Source organism: Rousettus aegyptiacus, unplaced genomic scaffold (genome assembly GCF_014176215.1).
Source record: "Rousettus aegyptiacus isolate mRouAeg1 unplaced genomic scaffold, mRouAeg1.p scaffold_m13_p_12, whole genome shotgun sequence".
NCBI lineage: Eukaryota > Metazoa > Chordata > Mammalia > Chiroptera > Pteropodidae > Rousettus > Rousettus aegyptiacus.
This window is the reverse complement of record NW_023416287.1, coordinates 56,110,543-56,124,276: the sequence shown is the minus strand read 5'-3', so window position 1 is coordinate 56,124,276 and position 13,734 is coordinate 56,110,543. Positions and strand designations below refer to the sequence as shown.

The 13,734-nt window shown below is 45.9% G+C and overlaps 1 protein-coding gene across 7 annotated transcripts in view; it reads right to left on the bottom strand.

The window, feature by feature from the left end:
• Positions 1-13,734, bottom strand: part of GREB1L (GREB1 like retinoic acid receptor coactivator) — a 219,994-nt gene that overhangs the window by 8,763 nt on the left and 197,497 nt on the right. For 4 of the 7 annotated variants that reach the window (XM_016161519.2, XM_016161775.2, XM_016161923.2 and 1 more), the window contains 9 exons: positions 11,089-11,204; positions 10,156-10,400; positions 7,248-7,831; positions 6,946-7,048; positions 4,468-4,623; positions 4,049-4,188; positions 1,931-2,092; positions 1,589-1,796; positions 84-249 (listed from right to left, as the gene is read on the bottom strand). In XM_016161519.2, the coding sequence (XP_016017005.2) occupies positions 84-249; positions 1,589-1,796; positions 1,931-2,092; positions 4,049-4,188; positions 4,468-4,623; positions 6,946-7,048; positions 7,248-7,831; positions 10,156-10,400; positions 11,089-11,204 (1,880 nt within the window). The remainder of the gene's footprint in view (positions 1-83; positions 250-1,588; positions 1,797-1,930; positions 2,093-4,048; positions 4,189-4,467; positions 4,624-6,945; positions 7,049-7,247; positions 7,832-10,155; positions 10,401-11,088; positions 11,205-13,734) is intronic. The other 3 variants (XM_016161694.2, XM_016161846.2, XM_016162016.2) reach the window with 1 other exon arrangement.

Below are 13,734 nucleotides of genomic sequence, written 5' to 3'. Positions count from 1 at the left end.
ATGCATAACTGCAGCCAAGGGAAGGTATCTTTTCAGTAGCATTGTGTCATACTCCCCTAGAGGTGCCTGGGGAGTACTACTACCTGGTCTGCTCCTGAACACTGTGAATGTTCCACAGGACACATGAGTCATCCATCACAACGATGAAAGGCCAGACACACTGACGTTTAAATCCCAGCTCTTCCAGGCGGTTCCTCTCCAGTTCCAGGTTGTGATATGACAACTCCTTGATGAGAAACCTGGCAGCACCTAGAAGGCATATAACCACAGCTGCACATCCTTCACTCAGGCTCGGCCAAAGTCCCACAGAGAGCTCACTCTCTCCACAGGCTTGTCTGTTCACATGGTGACCATATAGGCAAGGGTCTACCAAATGTTCAGAGTAGTCAACTGAATTTTACTGTAGATAAGAATCACTGCGGAAGTCTAAAATACAGATTCCTGGAGCCTATCACCAAGATTCACTTGAGTACTTCTGATGAGGGGCAGAAACCAGAGATGTCCTTGATGACACAGATGATTCGTGAACTGTACTTGGAGGAATACTGAAAGAATACAGTTTCCCTAATAGGCAACATGGAGGAAATACTTATTACTAGTTAGTTCCTTAAAGACATGATAAGAGGCTCAGTCTCAGAAGCAGCCACTCCTTCCCACACTAGGGATTAGCTAGGACAACAGTGAGTGGGTATGCCAGTTACACTCATGTGTCCCCTGCTTTAGATGTCTTTCGGAAATTGGCAGCAACATCTTTTCTGAAGATGATTCTAGAAAATGACATCCTTTCCTGAGATTGGCTTTTTTTTTTTTTTTTTTTTTTTAAACGTCTATGGTACAGTGAGTAAGACTGGGGTCAAGCTGCCTAGGTTTGATTCCTGATCCCACTATTTTATAACTGTGACACTGAACAAATTAACTCTCCTATGCCTTAGCTTCTCCACTTGTAAGAAAACAACATCTAATTGGATTGTATGGTGCTCGGGATAGTGCCTAGTATGTGCCTGAGGTAAATAAAGGAGTTCTAGCTTTCTCCACCACCTGCCACACCTCTAGAATAACACTCAACAACCATGTGCCCTCTTTTGAGAGGAAGCAGCCTATTGCTATTAAACCCCATGCAGGAAACAGGAAAGACTTCTTCCAGGCACTTTTGGGACCACTGTCATGATGCTTCCAATTCCCAGTTGTACAGAAGCCCCTGAGACTCACCATGGGCCTTTAAAATGATGAGCGATGTCTTGGGGACTCCTCCAAATGTCTCCAGACTGCAGTGAACTACTACCTCCCCTCAAACAATCGTCACTGTTGCACTCCTGCTGCCAGTGTGCCCACCCCAGGGATATCTGCAGCCTATGCTTTGAGCCCTTCCCAGGGTGCTCAGTATACTAGGGACTCCCTTAGTTACTAGTCCGCATAAGTAAAAAGTCCTGCAAAACCATAGATAAGGAAAACTTAAGAGTCAAAACTCCTTTAGTCAGGAGGGCAGGGCACTTTGCAGAGGCAGGGGAACCTTTGGAAGTTTCATGCCCCAGGAACGGAGCTCAGTTCATCTTTCAGCCCTTTTCCCTATCCCAGGGGGGCCCCTTACCCACGCCTGCATTATTGAACATGCCGGGAAGCACCAGCATGATGTGGTTGGGCCAGTACTTGCGGTACAGCGGCATCTCATATTCTTTGACCACCAGAAGATGCAGGTGGCTGATGCCCTCCATCGCGTGAAAAAGGTTTAGGAGTCCATGCTCATGGCGACCACTGGAAGGAGTGAAAATAGGGCTCTTGACTGCATTCAAATTCTGCTGAAAGAAAAGGAAAACAAAAACAAAAACCAGAGACCAAAAAAAGGAAATTAAAACTCTTGGATTTAGGAAGCTCAGAGAACCTGATGTAGTATGAGGCCAGCCAGTCCTAGTGTCCCACCACTGTCACCCACCTTGTCTGAAACCAGTGGTAGCCGCATGCTCTCCAGGTGTTTGCCCTGCTTGCTGAAGACAAAATGACTTTCCTTGGATTTGGGAATGATGAAATAGAGCTGCACCTCTTCGCCCAGTACAGAGGAAGAGAACGTGAATGCATGAAGGGTGGAGTCAGACATCTACATTTGCGAAGAGAAGAGGGAGGGGACATAAGCTCATGGTTTGCAAACTTCTAGGCCACTTGTTAAGATTGTTACTAAGAGAGGCAAACTAACCTGAACCCATACATGCCACCAGACCTGGCTGTGTGTGCAACATGGAAAGGGTCAGAAAGGCAAACACTTGGTCTTTTAGTAGCTGCCACTGACGTGAGCACCAAGCATCTTGCCCCCCACATAGCCTCTCCGTGGGTGAAGTACCTGTGGCTGGACACTGCCCTATGCAGAGGTCAAATATACCTATGGGAGGTCCTGCTATATACATACTCCCAAAGGCGCCCAGTTACGGGGAAAAACGCTTCTATGTGGGTCAGGTCATATGCACTGAAAATCTTTTTTCTAAATACAATATGACTGACATCATTAAAATGCCTCTGTAGCTCCATCTTTTCTGGCTACAGTGGAAGGTCAAGAGGTTTGAACAGTTAGCCTAGATGTCTGGCTGCCTGGAGAGACCATTTGACTCACTGAAGCCAAATATAAATCTAACCTATTTTTTAAATTGCTGGAAAGTTCACATGCTCTCTTAGTAATCCATCTCGGTGATTAATTTCATAAAAGCTTTTACATGCTTAACAATTCAGACAGTATCTGGCTTAATGAAAGAGAGCATCAATTTTCAGCAGCAACTAAAATCCAGATAGGTTTCCTAAGAATTTTAACCTACATATTACATTTCATCGAAAAACTATTATAATTCTTAAATTCTAGTTCATCCTGCTTCACAAGTATGGAAATATACTACGTTGTAAGTACTGCAATCACACAGGGACTAACTACAGAAATAGGTTTTTAATAAAGAAAATTCCTAAACTCCTAAAAACCTATGATTTATAGATGAGGGGACTTGAATCTTCCATATTCTGTAAAGTATTGTGAAGTGATTTCAAACTAGGCCACCAAAAGTTTTCAGTAACCCCAAGTAAGCAAATGAGATCTAAAAGATAACTCATATTAGAAAGGCATAATGGTCAATCCAGTTCTGTAGGAGATCCCTTCTAGCACCCTGTGGGAAAGAGGGGAAGACCTGGCCCTCGTGGGCAGAAGCAAGTTTGTGGGAATCCAACAGCAGATCCTGGAGGAAGGAAGAGTTGTTCTAGGTGTTCTGAGCCAAGTAATAAAAAGAAGATAAATTGAGGGAAAGTAATACAGAACTTATCCCCCAAACAGGCACTGGCTACCCCTCTCACTTGCTACCTTTCCCATCTTTTGTGCTTAAAGATGCTCTGGACGAAAAGAAGCCAACTACTATGAGCACCGGCTCAGCTTCTGTGTCCCTGCCTCTCAGTTCTTTCTAAACAAGAGAACAAACACTGACTGCTCTGTATGTCTCGTGCTCAAAACCATCCCACACTAGAGTAAGAATATGACTGGGTTGGTGCAAATGGAGACTTGTTCACAGCTCATAGAGCACACCCTATGGGTCAGTTAGATAATAGCTCCATTTTCATCAGCAACCCAAAGGTGGGGAAAGATCCTTTCACTAAATAATATACCATAATATCCAGTTTTTCAGAGCCTCAACTGTTCTGACACATGTAAGCATTTCGATGAAGAGTGTTAAAACACTGAAACTCCATTTCTTCACCCCTCTTCCCCTCCCTCCACCCACAATCTTAATAATTATGCCTAAAGTAATTTTATCAATTCAGGTTCTATGGCCATGCCCTGAACATGCCTGATTTCGGCTATCTCGGAAGCTAAGCAGGGTCAGGCCTAGTTAGTACTTGGATGGGAGACTACCTAGGAAGACCAGGTACTGTAGGAGTAAAAAAAAATAAAGTTGATTCAGGCATCTTGCTGATTAGTGGCTCCTTTTCATAAGCTATCCTTTGGCCTAAAACTGGGAGCCTTACTTTTCATTGCTTACATACAAAATCATGCTGAGTGACACAGGCAGACGCAAAGGGGCTGCACCTGGGAAGCAGAAGTGAAGTCCATGTACTGATGGCACTGTTCGCAGTGGTGGAAGGTGTTGTAGGCCGCATATTTGGTCAGCATCATGGATACAGTTTCTCGTTTCCTGGGCTCCTCAGCTTTGGATTCCTTTATAACTTCTGTGTACAAAGGGGCAGAAAACCTTCCCATGGTATACATGAAGCCCCTACACACCTGGGAGAAAGTTCCCGAGTCCCCAAAAAGCCTTTTCCAAGGATTCTATAATTTATGCCCCGAGAGGCAGGTATGAAAATTAAACGGTGATATGGGTGCAAGAAAAAGCAGAGAGGAGAATTACTTAAGCCGCTCTGAAAGTTCAAACTGTCCCAGGCCTCCTGCCCCGATTTAGGTTCCCCTTGACCTTCAGAGGAAATAAGCTTGGCTCTGCTTGCACTAACCTTGTTTGACCCCCGCCAGCTTCTCAGTATACACCAGACTCATCAGACTGTACTTGGGATCATGCACACTGATGTCAAAGGGCATTTTACTGAAGCTCTCGATGTCTGGCCAGGGCTCTCCCTCTGACTGGCTCACTTCGCTGCTTTCACTGTGATCTAGGACAAGAAGAAAGTGTGCGGAGCAGGCAGATGGACCGGCCTCCCAAGCGTCAGGGACAAGAGGTTTTATGCAACATAAAGCCGAGGTGGGTAGGCAAAGGCATTTCTGGAAAATGAGCTCCCATGTCCCCAGGTGAATGGAACCAGAATTGTCCCTTCAGACCCATACTGTGTCCTTGTGGGCCCCCAGCATTAGCCTCTAGACACACTAGTCCCCAAACTCCCACATCTATGAGGTCATTTAGTCTTTCACTCGATCTCCCCAAATTGCCTTAAAAGCTTGTTTAATTTTGGCTGACCTAAGTTCCACCTTAGAGTTTTAGTTGTGGGGTTTTCAGACATCACAGCTAAGAGATTTTAGGGATCCGCTGATCAAGATTCCCAGTGTCTGCTGCATATTGGAATCATGGGGGAGCTTGTAAAAATCTCTGTGCTTAGGCTACACCCCCATCTCCTTTATTACCAGGCACCTATGGGGTATTCAAAGCTCCTCAGTCTAGTTCTGATATGCAGTCAAGACTGAGAACCAGCAGCCCTGGGTTTGAATTCAGGTTCCCTGCCTTACTGCTCACATCTGCAGGCACCGTCCTTGACTCTCAGGGTTCCCTCATGGCTGTAAGGATTCCAGATGGTGTGTTTAAAGTGCTCAGACAGTGGTAGGCACAGGGTGGGTATGCAACAGATGATACTTGTTATTAACAACAAAATTTATAAAATCAAAAAGCTTGACAACTTTCAGGAAAAGGTACTTTCAAAAATAGCTTAAAGACTAGAAGTACAGAAACTTACAGAAACTTTCAAAAATAGCTTAAAGACTAGAAGTACAGCTATTATCTTTTTAACACACTACTGTTCATTTTTATATCCTGAGCTGAAGTTTGCATTTAAAAAAGGTAGTCTTCTGCTTCTCCAGAGCTTCATTGTATTTATCGCACCAAAATGAGGGAGAAAGAATAAAGCCAAAACAACAGCACTTCTCGCTATAAAGGCCAGGCTCGCCTGTCCCCAGCTGTATAGACTTCTAACAACTCGTGGCACATATTAAGGCCCAAGGTACTGTAACAGGATCTGAGAAGAAAATTAAAAGTACTGCTCTCTGTGGTGCTGAGGGGCCTTGTGGGAAAGTTGTCGGGATGGAGAGTCCTGTACTCCTTGTCTGCTTGGCTCGGCCTTTGCCATCTTGGTCTCAGCCCCCTCCAGGCAGCCAAGGGTGTTTGGAGGTCAACCAGGAGCTCTGTGGTGGGCCTGGTGCGGCTCGGCTGGAGACACAAACAAGATGTGGATGGGAAGACAGAAATAAGTGAGTGTGAGAGTGAGTGTGTGTGTGTGTGTGTGTGTGTGTGTGTGTGTGTGTGTGGAATCATGCATGTAAACTGGTAAGGAATGGAAATAGGGCCGAAAGTGATAATCAATGATTAAATATGGCTAATGTTACCTAGCCTTGCTCTTGACTAAACAAGTGCATTGGGCTTGTTACAGGTCAACTATTCAGGAAAAGCAAGTGAGGTGAGATCTTCAAGGCTGACCTGATAGAAGATGCCAAGGCCCTTTCCTTTTTTTCTGGACTCATCTTTGAATGGCTTGAAAAGAACTTCTACCTCATTGGGAGTTCTACTGCTTCTCAGCCCCCTCCCAGCAGACAACTGTTCTTAGATGTGAAGTGAGCTTTGTGGCCATACTGTCCTTGGCCATAGAGCTAATACTGGCTGATCCCTGCTCATGTCCATTTTCTGGCTCTGCTGGACAACCTACAGACTGGAACTGTCCCACAGGTGACAGTTGTGGGGAAGCGTTGGGTAAGGGACACATGGGAAGAGGAGGGCTGGAGATGATCTTACTGAAAACCAGACCCCCACAGCCTTGTCAGGTAGTGGCCCCTGCATCTCACTGCAAACGTGAAGGGTCCGTTCTGCACAGTTTTCACTTCATGAGAGTAATCCACATACCTGTGCTCAGAGCCTGCGGTTAACACAGAAGGTATACTTTGAGTCACCAGCAAAGGCCCAGTATCCAGAATATAAAACATGCCCCGGACCCTCAGGCCGGGGAACACAATCGGTGCAGCCACCCAATCATGCCGAGGGGGAGGCCCAGAGGAGGGGCAGACTGCACTCCCGAGCTCAGGGCGCTAGCGCGGGGTGGTCTACTTACACCCATTACCTGGCACATTACCTGGCACATTACCTTTAACCTCACAGGAACCCTGCACGTGAGATATGGTGGACCCCCCAGTAGGCAAAGCAAGCTTTGGATCTGGTGTTACCGGTTCCTTTCTTGCGCTTGGCCCCGCCGTGGCCCCGGCCCCGGCCTGGAACTCACCCGTGTGGATCTCTCCCTCGTCGTACACGTCCACCTCCAGGAGTCTGATGAGCATGCGGAAGAGGATTCTGAGGAACTGCAGATATGAGCCAGTCTTTCCTACCTGGTGGGAACATTTTAAGTTGGGAGGGGGCGAAGGACAAGAAAGGCAGGAAGAGAGATTTCTATCTCCTGCCTATCTCCTGCTTTGAGAGGCCTTCGTTGCCCTGGGCCACATCCACCCCACCCCACTGCACGAGCTTCCCTGGCTGGTTTCCATCTTGGGGAGCCCAACCTAGGATGCGGCCTGGCCCCAGTCCTACCTGGGGGGGACCCGTCAGCAGCAGCCGCCGCGGGTGGCAGGCCCAGGCGCCCGAGTTGGGGTCCAGCTGGTTGCTGTAGTCTGCGTGGTGCTGCCGAGCCGAGGTCCACTGCCTGTAGTAGAGGGACTGCTCCTCGCTGCTCATGTCCTTACGCAGGAATGGCCGCAGGGAGCTCACCCAGGCCACATCAGCGTGGGGCAGCAGGGATGAGGAGGGCGGCAGCTTGCTTCCCCTTTGGGAGCCCAGGAGACTGTAGGCCGCTTTTGATAGGATTACTATTGGGGGCAGGGTGGCATGCAGGCCTCTGCAACCTTGGACAGGCTGGCCCGACCACTGGAGGTCCTGGGGTCCGGAGGAGGAGGAGGATGAAGACGAGGAAGGCTTGGAGGTGGTGCTGCTCGCCATCTGAGGGCCCAGGGAATCACACTCCTGCTTCAGAGTCTCTGCAGCTCCTGCTGTGCCTACAGAGACCCCTTCCTGCAGCCCCATGCTCTGGGAGGGGCTCTGGGAGCTGGCGGCCATGGGCTGCTTCTGGGACTTCTCCACGGTGCTGGAGGAACTCACCCCGTTCTCCATGATGGAGCCTGAAAGAGGACAGACTGAGCCTACCCTGTACCTACCCTGTTACCGGTTCCTGGGAGTGCTCCCTAGGCTCCAGGCACCTTTAGGAAGGAGGGAGATGCCAGGAAACCAGCGGGGACATGCCTGTGTGTGCCAGCTATTGAAACTCCGCTAGAAATCTTCCCTCTGGCCTCCCTCTCCATGCGTCTCCCCATGCCGCCACCCTGGTTCTGGGTAGGGCTTGCCAGTGGGAGATACTAGCAGGAGACCGCATGTTTATTCCCCGGCTCCCGCCCTGCATGGTCACCAGGGTGGGCTGGTGTGGCACGTTGTGCCGGCTCCTCTGGGTCCCAGCAACTGCTCCCTCCCCTGGCTTCTTCAGGCCCAGTCGTGGTCAGGGCAGCCTGGGGTTAAGCGCACCACATCTTTGTAAGCAGTCTGTTACTAAACTCTCCTTAGTAATCTCATTTGGATATGCTATCTGATTCATTCCAGGACCCTGACCACTGCAGGCTCCACATTCAAGTCCTGCTCAAGTGGCACTCACCACGTTCTGGAGTCTGAGGCCCTTACACTCCTGGCTGTGGAGAAGGACCCCAGGCTGTAGCCACTTCCATGGATGCCCAAACCAGTGTGGGGATGTCTCCACATGAAGGAGGATGGAAAGCATCCTCCCAGTGAGGAGTTGCTCTCACCCAGAGTTCCCTACACATTTGGCCAATTCACTGCAAATGGGTTGAGGACAAACCAAAAGCTCATTACATTCAGGACTGAAGGCCCTCTCTGGGCTCAGGTGAGAGCTTCTCAGGCATATAGGTCAAATTCCAGGTGTAGGAGATTCTAGATGACCAGTGAGTAATTGGAGGTAACTGAAACCAAGTCATTCCACCTGCTCATCTGACTGGTGTCTTTCCATCTTGTATGAGAGCTCGCCTGTCCCCTCACAGCTCTGACCATCGAGTCCACATGCCTGCACACTGAGTGTGAGCCTCCTTGAGGGCCCTTGGTCAGCCCATGGCAGGGCAGGGGTGTGCTCGGTGGTGTGAGCACAGCCCGCACTCCAGGCTGTCCTCGAAGCTGGGGGAATCTCTAAACAGCAGAAGGCAAACCATTACCTCTGTGTGACTTACTCAGACCAAGGCCAGGAATATGTGAGCCCTGTGGGGCAGTTTCAGCAGCCAGGGAGAGGAGGGTGTCAGATCAAAGAGCCAAAGGCAGGAAGTTGAAGTCCTGACCCTTGCCTCCCCCTCACTGATGCTGGGATCCCAAAGCTTCTAGATGTGACATCCCCCTCCCTTCTGTTACCTTTTCCTCTCCTCCAAACCTCTTGCCTTTATTTTGAACTCGTCTCAGAAAGAAAACTGGGACCAGTACAGTGGAGCGGTGGAGAGAGGTACAGCCCAGATCCCTGGCTGACGGGGAGAGCTGGGCCTACCCAGCAGCCCTGTCCTCAGGCCCACCATCAAAAGACAGAAAACCCCGCAGATGAGGAATGGCCTCTTCTGTTCCCACAGGGAATCATCTAACAGCGGCCGAGAGAATGAACAGAGACCTGCTTTGGGATGTGTCACAGTGACAGGAAATGTGGGAGAGAAGGAACATTAATGGCGGTTACCTCTCCTCTGGTAGTGGCTTTTCTCTTCTAAATTCTCTACTTCGTTACGTTCTCCAAATTTTCTACATTAAGCTATTACTTTCATAGAAAAAGTGAAACTGAGCTGCATTTGCAGTAATACAATTTATCAGAAGAAAATTCATGTGGCGCACTGTCTTAGACCATACGGTCTTGCTGCAGGAGAGGGGCTGGCAGGCGGCATGGTGGCTCGTCACCATCAACCAGGGGCCCCGAGTAGCCTTCAGGATACAAAAACTTGCCATTAAGTCCTTAGAAAAATTGTTCATTCATTCATTCATTCATTCATTCAAACAAATAAGCGACCACTTTGTGCCAGGTACTAAGCCAGTTAGCACAAACTTATAGTTTCAGGAACTGGAAGGGAAAAGAGGGACTTTGTACCAATATCAAATACATCATATCCATGAGATGCCTAGGATGGGAAAGACTAGGGGAAACGGTACAGGCTAAGTTGATAAAAATTATTTACTATATTTATCCTATTAGCAAGCTCTTTATTAAATGTTTACCCAGAGAAGTATTTTGTGGCTGTTCAACAGTCGTGCTTCCTGAGTATCTCTCCCAGGGAACTGAGGTCTGAACAGGATGCCTGAGGCACCGAAGGCTCCTCTGAAAGCCTGGAGGGTGTCAGTGGAGACCTCTGCCTTCCACATGCCTACCCGCTGCTTCATCCCATCCCTGAACCCTTGAAAGAGAAAAGAAAGCACTGACCTGAGGTTCCAGTGATGGCACTGCTGTTGCTCTGGGGCCTCTCCAGGTCGATCAGCAGCTCATCAGAGTCGTTCTCACTCACGGTGGCTCTCTCCTGCTCCTTCCCACTAAGGTCCAGGGCAACAGTGGACCCCCGCATAACCTCTTTCGAGACATAGCAGCATGCCAGACCCACCTCCTGCTCCAAGGCCGTGCGAGTTAAATAGCTTGAATCAATTAACCGGAGGTCACAGTACTTCAAAGACCTGCGCAAAAGTAGTGATGTTTTGGTGAGTCCATCGGGCTTTGCGTGCAGTGTAGGTATGCCTGAATAGCGGATGCATCACAGCCGTTAAAATCATGGGTTTCAGTGCCAGGTAATCCTTGAGGTAAACCTTAGCTCTGTCACCTCCTACTAGTTGCTATGACCTCACACTAGTCACTTCATTTTCTCCAATTCATAAATAGAATTACAGTGCCTGGCTCATGGCTCATACAGTTAGTTATTGTAAGGAATGAATGTCATGAAGGCATTTACAGACGGCAATGCCTGAAACACAATAAGCATTTAATTAATGCTATTGTTGTTGCCTCCCAATCTGCAGGCCCTAGATCCTTGAGGGGGCTGGGAACAGCAGATTAAGGAACTTCATTTAAAAAAAAAAAATCCTGGTTTCAGGCAGATGCTGTTCCTCTCTGGCTGCCCTGCTGTAATGTAGACATACTTCTCAGCTCTGGCTAGCCTCCATCTCCCAAATTGCTGGTGATCTCTGAAAAGTCAAAAAAGGAATCAAAAAAGGCTATATTTCTTATATCGCTGGAAAAAAACAAAACAAAACAAAACAATTCTCTTCCCATTTGCCAAAGGAATGAGATAGTTATGCATCAGCTGAGTTTTAACTCTCAGCTCAGCAGGGTGACTAATGAAAAAGGAGAACTAACTATGCACATTACCTGGGAAAGGTTTCTCCAAGGGGGTCTCTGCCAGTTAGTATCACAATACAAGGCAGACCTTCTAAATCCTGGTAAGTCCGAGGGATCCACTCTTCTGGTTCATTTCCTCTCCAAGTCTGTGGAAAGGGACCCACATAATAAAATTAAAATCTTATTTAAGTTTCAACCTTTTGAAAGATTTCTAGGTCCATGTTTTATATACATTTGTGCTTCCAAATGACTTCCGGTCAGTGTATATGTGCATGTGTGTGTGCATACGTATTTTAGTTGCTATTAAAAAGCACACACGAGCACTCTAGAAGCCTTTAGTTTTATCTCAGTAAGGTAAAACAGATCTTAATACAGACATCATGTGTTAGCCACTCAGGCCAAAGAGACATACAGGTGAAATATCCGATTAGTGATGCAAACCTTAAGGAAATCCTGGTTAAACAACCCGGCTCAAGGCTCTTAAATATGTTCTTCATGTAATGGACAGACTCTTGAGACTAACTGAAAAAGACAGTTTCAGTTTGAACGACTAATGAAAGAATCTCAACAAAATTTCATGAAAACAGACATTTTCACCAAGAAAATAAAGTTAGTCACACTTGATGGTTATTTTCCCCCTCTCTTCCTTCATTGACCTTCAGAATAACTGACAAGTAATAATAGGCTTAGGTCCCCAAACAAGAAGGCTAAAAATATAACCGAATTTGCAGTTGGCTCATGATTTCACAAAGGATCTACTGAGCATCAACTTCTCAAACATATTAACACAACTATACATATACACACACATTTATCTCTTATAAGTAGACATAAATCTTGAAAACGTGAATATATCAATGCAATGGAAAACTCTCACTAACTTGAAAGATGTTCAAAAGTTGAAAGATCTTCTAGATTTTTCTATTTTCGAGCAGGAAAAAAAGACCATCCCTCAGCCATAAAAAAAAAAAAAAAAAAAAAATGAAATCTTACCATTTGCAATGAAATGGATGGACCTACAGGATATTATGCTAAGGGAAATAAGTCAGATAGAGAAAGACAAATACCATATGATTTCACTTATATGTGGAATCTAAAGAACAAAATAAATGAACAAAATGAAAACAAGATTCACAGATACGGAGAACAAACTGGTGACTGCCAGATGGGAGGGGGTTAGGGGGTAGGGTAAAAAAGGTGAACGGATTAAGAAGTATAAACTGGTAGTTACAAAATAGTCACAGGAATGTAAAGCACAGCAGAGGGAATAGAGTCAATAATATTGCAACGACCATGTACAGTGCCAGGTGGGTACTAGACAAACTGGGGGATCGCTTCATAAATTATATAAATGTCTAAGCACTATACTGTACACCTGAAACTAATATAAAAGAATACTGAAGATCAACTCAAAATGAAAAATAAAAATTAAAAAAAATAGGTCCTCTCAAGTAGATAAGGTAGTTTCTATTTTTTTTTTTATAATGTTTATAGCATCTAACTATGCTTTCTATCAGCTTTCTAGCAGAAGGCATTATAAGACAAACTGATATTTCTGATAATGCTTTAGGGAACAAGAACTAAGAAGTGAGGTGTTAAATAATGCCTACATTTTTATTAAAAAAAACAACAACTGGTACTTTCTTTGCTAAACAGAACATGGGATAAAAAGAACTCTAACAGGCAAGAAATAATAGGGTTTGATTATTAATTTGATGTCTACAAACACGAGGCTTTAGAAATAGACATATCCAAATTATTCAAATTGCATATAATTTATAAACTGGAAGAATCATAGCCCTGTTGCCCAATCTTTTATCATGTTTTCATACCGAGGGAAAATCAATGGATCTATACAACCGTTTATAACTTAGAAAATCAATCTATCACAAAGTTTTTTAAATATTAGGTCTATAAAATTCAATTTTCCATACATTTTCATGTCAAAGGGAACCATAACATTACCTGATTTAAAGCAAATTCCGGAAGTAGGGATCGTTTTACTTAGAGCCTTCATGTGGGACTCATGAAAGCCCTGACACTGGTGTTCTCCCTGAATACACTTCATCTCCCAGAAACCATCCATAGTCTGTGTTTCCACCAAGAATAATGAGGTGGGTTTACAATGATGGGATAAAATATTATGTTTTACTAAAAAGATTTATTTTCAAAAGATTATTGAACAAATCTCACTTTTACTCTTGACCAGAGGTAGCCAAACCATCATAAGATACTTCTCTGTCACATAGCTACTTCTGATGAATGATGGCTGCAGTTCTTAGACGGACTGACCATGCCCCCATGATGATGTCACTGGAGAGACATTCAAGACAGCAGGAAAGACTGGGTGAGCACTAATTCAGGGAGAACATGGGGCTCAAGGCCAAGGAAATCTAATGGAAGCTTCACAGGCCTTCTGGAGGGGCTGATTTATTTAGGTTTAAATCTTGTTTCCTTCAAAGTGCTTGTCATCACTTTTAGGTTAATCACAACACATAACGGTAATTAGAGGGAAGCACAAAAATAAGACCATCTAATAGACTGAGAGGCACTGGATTCTATCCAAGATTAGAGATAAAAGGCACAGACATGCCATCCTGACAACAGTAGAGGTTGGTAACTCAGAAATAAACAGGTGGGGCAGAGGCCACCTGGCAAGTGGCTGTCTTGCTTAGA